At 35.2% G+C, this 5,128-nt stretch overlaps 1 protein-coding gene across 3 annotated transcripts; it reads left to right on the top strand.

Annotated features, from left to right (window-relative positions):
* Positions 615-4,695, top strand: LOC109328215 (metal-nicotianamine transporter YSL3-like). Of its 3 annotated transcripts, none has more exons than XM_019561573.1 (8): positions 615-897; positions 1,366-1,767; positions 1,896-2,068; positions 2,455-2,552; positions 2,650-2,784; positions 2,884-3,073; positions 3,165-3,279; positions 3,539-4,695. In XM_019561573.1, the coding sequence occupies exons 2-8, from the start codon at positions 1,401-1,403 to the stop codon at positions 4,468-4,470; spliced, it is 2,010 nt and encodes a 669-aa protein (XP_019417118.1). In that variant the 5' UTR covers positions 615-897; positions 1,366-1,400; the 3' UTR covers positions 4,471-4,695. The 3 variants fall into 3 exon arrangements, with proteins under 3 accessions (XP_019417118.1, XP_019417119.1, XP_019417117.1); XM_019561574.1 differs by having other exon boundaries at positions 615-908; positions 1,395-1,767; XM_019561572.1 differs by having other exon boundaries at positions 615-908; positions 1,381-1,767.

Raw genomic sequence — 5,128 nt, 5'->3', positions numbered from 1 at the left:
AATCAAAATTGTAATAATTTTAATTTGTTATTTAACACATAGAATAAAACACCGTTTGAGACATAGAATAAGACAGCGTTTAAGAAATAGAATAAAACATCATTTGGTACTGTGATCCTCGTCCCATCTCCCATTTTGAAAAGTAAGCGAATATATAATTTTGTAAATTTATTTATAGTCCATGTTAATATCTTTACTGGTATTGGAGATGATCTTACCTTTGATTTCTTATCATAAGCTCACTTTTAAGCCACTTGTCAACAATGACAACACACCATAACTCTTTTAGCTTTTAAGCCAAGAAAATCAATGAATGAATGGAAAGAGCTTCCAATTTTAATGGCCCTTATTTTCTCCACATCGTTATGATTTGATTTGGAAAATTCTTATAACTCAACAAATACGTGGAGATTATTTAGAAGGTCGTTGTTTAAGACTTTTTATTCCAACTAAATGTTAAGTACAATAACCTTTTAAACACGTTGTTTGTAGTACACACACCCACTACGTTGTACTACAGCAGAGAAGGTAAAGATTTATTTGGAACTCATTCCATTGCAAATGACAAGTATAAATATCAGATTTACCTTCAAATTTCTCATCACCCATCTCGATTTTTCGATTTTATTATAAGATTTTCAATCAAGAATCATTGACAAAGTTCTTGGGATTCACAACCTTGTGCACCTTCATTAAATATAACATATTTGTTATGTTGTGATATTTTGTTGTTACAATCTGCGAAAAATCACCGATTTGAGGTTGTCTCTGCAGGATTTGGATTCTACTAGGTGGGTTTTTTTGTCACCTTGTGAAGAATACAATTCTTGTCAAGACAGTGAAAAAGTTGAAGCCTTGGTTTTGTCCACGTTATAAAGATTCAATCTATCATCAAAGGGGAAATTGAGGTAGCATTTTTTGAATGGCGTTTCATCTCTCAACAACCATTATGTTACCTTGCAAAAAATCAATCTAACTTTTCAATTGTAGGACCAGATTCTATTTCATTCGGTCCAGGACGCTACCACCTAATATGTCCAGCAACCTTGTACAATAAACAAATATTAGGATTTGAACATATAATTAGGGTGTCACTAATAGAATCAATGATAGATAATATACTGAAAGTGTCGGTGCATAAATTTTAAGTGTTAAATATTAGTTTTTATTACAATAACTGTATTGTAATCTATTAACTATGTTAATTGAAAAGTGCCAGGATATACGTGAGAAACCACAAAAATATAAACTATCTTATTATGACTTAGTTGCAAATTGAAGAATAGATACATATAGTTTAAGCAACCATTAAATATTATTTCCCCCTTCACATTCCTTAGTTTTATTTTTTATTTTTCCTATGATGATTGATTCACTCAGTTGAAGATCTGAAGAATCAAATGGGTACTATAACCAATGAAGAACATATAGAGATTGAGAATTCCAACAGAGAGGATATCGAAGAATCTCCAACTGAGCCTGAGGATATGAGTAGAACAGGGCCATGGTTAAGACAAATCACAATCCGTGGACTAGTTGCTAGCTTTCTCATTGGAGTCATATATAGTGTGATTGTGATGAAGTTGAACCTCACAACTGGTCTAGTCCCCAATCTCAATGTCTCAGCTGCACTACTTGGCTTTGTGTTCATTAAAACTTGGACAAAGCTTCTTTCCAAAGCCAATATTCTTTCAACACCATTCACTAAACAGGAAAATACCATAATCCAAACATGTGCAGTTGCTTGCTATAGCATCGCGGTAGGAGGTAGGGTCTTCTATGCAATTCATCGGCTGTTTCGATGTGTACTTTTGATTCTTTAACTTGTGTTTGTGTATATGATATGTTTGAGATTTTGCATATGTGATGCTAAAACTTTAGTTATGTAATTGTAGGTGGTTTTGGGTCTTACCTATTGGGCTTGAATAGGAAGACTTATGAGCTAGCAGGAATTGATATAGAGGGAAATAATCCTGGTAGCACCAAGGAGCCTGGAATTGGTTGGATGACAGCTTTTCTCTTTGTGACCAGCTTTGTTGGACTATTGGCTTTGGTCCCTCTAAGAAAGGTACTTCTTATTATGAGTAATGAATTTTATGTTTTTTCACATGATTCATTGAGTATAATTGATTGTTGAAGTTTTTTTTCCACTTAAGGTGTTTGAAAGAGCTTATTAGGGTTATGAGAATAGCTTATTTCAGTAAGCTTTTATCTTTTTTAACTTATTTCAATAAGCTTGTCGGAGAAGCTTACGAAAATGAGCTCTTTTTAGCTTGTTTCAGAAAAGCTTATCAAATAAGGGCGTCATGAGATGTTTTTACCCAAGCACACCCTTATTCTAGAAGTTTATTTGTTCAGTAGATTACTTTGGAAGTGATGATAATTTCAATTTCAGAAGTATTTGCTTCGATTTGACTTGAATGGTTTTGCTGATGAAATTTTGTTACTTAACAGATCATGATAATAGACTACAAATTAACTTATCCAAGTGGAACTGCTACTGCTGTTCTTATTAACGGATTCCATACTCCTAAAGGAGATGCAACAGCCAAGTATGAATCACATTTTTAATGGTTTTGCTTTTGGTATATTTGAGTTAAAGTTGGAGGAATAGTGTAAGAGCTAAAACTAGTTCAACTCCTTTTGCAGGAAGCAGGTTAATGGTTTCATGAAATTCTTCTCAGCCAGTTTCCTTTGGGCTTTCTTCCAATGGTTTTATACTGGTGGAGATAGTTGTGGATTTGTTCAGTTCCCTACTTTCGGATTAAAAGCTTGGCGAAACACGTATGTTCCGTCATCTTTCATCTACTAGTTAAAGTCTCTATAGTCTATATCATTAAATAATTGTCCATTGACACTGATTAAAGCGCTTGAATTTTGCAGATTTTACTTTGATTTCAGCATGACTTATGTTGGAGCTGGAATGATTTGTTCCCACCTTGTCAATTTGTCTGTGCTTCTTGGTGCTGTGGTTTCATGGGGTATTATGTGGCCATTGATCAAGGCACAAAAAGGAGAATGGTTCCCTGCAAGTATATCAGAAAGTAGCATGAGGAGTCTTAATGGATATAAGGTCTAAATTTAGTTATTGAAGCACTATTATTTGATTTAAGTTCTTTCAATTATTTCAAGCCTTCATTTTATTATCTTTTTTCTTGCTGCAGGTTTTTATTTCCATTGCCTTGATCCTTGGTGATGGACTATACAATTTTCTCAAAATCCTATATTTCACTGCCAAAAATATCCATGCCAGCATGAAAAAGAAGGATCTTAATGCATGTGAGAAATGACCTTTAGTAATTTTTCCAGTTCCTAAGTATTTCAGATACTTAACATGTGCACCACTCACACCTTTCTTATTGCTACATAAAAAAGTGCTATCATCTCAGCACAAACACACACACACCCTCCCAGAAAAGAAAAAGAAGAACAAAATAATCAATATCTATTACCAAGTAAACAAATATTTAACTGGTGAGTGGTTTATATATCAATGAGTTCATGATTGTCTCTGAAATCTAATGTCTTTTCACTGCAGTGACAGATAACCAAAAGCCACAGCCTCTTGATGATAGAAGACGGAATGAAGTATTTGTAAGAGAAAACATACCTATATGGTTGGTATGTACAGGGTGCATATTCTTCTCCGTCATTTCCATCATTGTAATCCCATTAATGTTCCCTCAGTTGAAGTGGTACTATGTGGTGGCTGCCTATCTTCTCTCACCCTCTCTCGCCTTCTGCAATGCCTATGGTGCAGGCTTAACTGACATGAACATGGCCTATAACTACGGCAAAGTGGCTCTCTTTGTGATAGCAGCCTTGGTTGGAAAAAATGATGGTGTGGTTGCTGGACTTGTAGGGTGTGGCCTCATTAAATCCATTGTTTCAATTTCATCTGATTTGATGCATGATTTCAAGACCGGTCATCTCACTTTCACTTCCCCGCGGTCAATGCTTGTAAGCCAAGCAATAGGGACAGCAATAGGCTGTGTTGTTGCCCCACTCACATTCTTCCTTTTCTACAAGGCTTTTGATATTGGGAATCCAGATGGTATTTATAAGGCACCATATGCTATCATATACCGAAACATGGCAGTCCTCGGTGTTGAAGGCTTTTCAGCCCTTCCCCAACATTGTTTGCAACTTTGTTATGGTTTTTTCGCATTCGCCATAGCAGCCAACTTGGTTAGAGACCTAAGTCCTAAAAACATAGGGAGATTTGTTCCACTTCCAATGGCAATGGCAGTACCTTTCCTAGTTGGTGGTTACTTTGCCATTGATATGTGTGTTGGTAGTTTGGTTGTGTATGCTTGGCACATGCTAAACAGCAAGGAGGCTGGTTTGATGATTCCTGCAGTTGCTTCTGGTTTGATTTGTGGAGATGGGTTGTGGATTCTCCCTTCATCGGTTCTTGCTTTGGCTGGGATTCGTGCCCCCATCTGCATGAGCTTCTCCCCAACCAAATAGAGAAGTTCACAATCACTTGTAGAGATTAGAGGAAATAGATTGAAGTAGTGAAATTAATACTTGAGGTAATTATAGGCATAATGTAGTTGGAGGATGGTTATTAGTTATAGCATTTGATTCATAAAGATGCATTCTAAGTCAAAGGTGAAACTAGGAGTTGTATATGTCAATCCAGCTCAAATGGCTAGAGCAATGTGTATCAAATTTATACAGGTTTTGAATTGAGTGACAAATTTTGATTGCACTTTCCATAATCGTTGGCTAATACGTGGAAGGTAACGTACAAACTTGTGTGACAGGTGCTCTTTGCTCTTCATAATATGGAATATTTTGCTGATTCTTATGTAGATTTTTTTTGCTAAAGAGTGACAATCATCTATTTCACTCAGGATGAGGATTTCCTAATATGGTTGAAATAAATTATTTAAGTAAGTCTCGCAATAGTATATATTGAGTTCAAATTTCTTTCTACAATTTATGCCAATTAGAAATATCTTATAGGTTTTGGACTCATTTTAGATATGCTAGAGCTTCTTACCTAGCATCTTATAAAATAATATTGATGGTAGTAACACTCCGAGAGACTTAAATGTAATTGACCACAAATTAACAAATATTTTATTTATTATATGTCTTTGTTTGATCTCAACATTACCTA

This window comes from Lupinus angustifolius, chromosome LG15 (genome assembly GCF_001865875.1).
Source record: "Lupinus angustifolius cultivar Tanjil chromosome LG15, LupAngTanjil_v1.0, whole genome shotgun sequence".
In the NCBI taxonomy this organism is placed as follows: domain Eukaryota; kingdom Viridiplantae; phylum Streptophyta; class Magnoliopsida; order Fabales; family Fabaceae; genus Lupinus; species Lupinus angustifolius.
The sequence above is the reverse complement of the archived record's forward strand: the minus strand, read 5'-3'. Positions and strand labels throughout refer to the sequence as shown.

What these genes read in the sequence shown, in the direction of transcription:
- LOC109328215 (XM_019561573.1), top strand. Translation starts at nt 1,401, where the DNA reads ATGGGTACTATAACCAATGAAGAACATATAGAGATTGAGAATTCCAAC. An exon ending in AAAGGAGATGCAACAGCCAA is followed by an intron (nt 2,553 to 2,649) that starts GTATGAATCACA and finishes CTCCTTTTGCAG; the next exon opens with GAAGCAGGTTAATGGTTTCA. An exon ending in GGAGTCTTAATGGATATAAG is followed by an intron (nt 3,074 to 3,164) that starts GTCTAAATTTAG and finishes TTCTTGCTGCAG; the next exon opens with GTTTTTATTTCCATTGCCTT.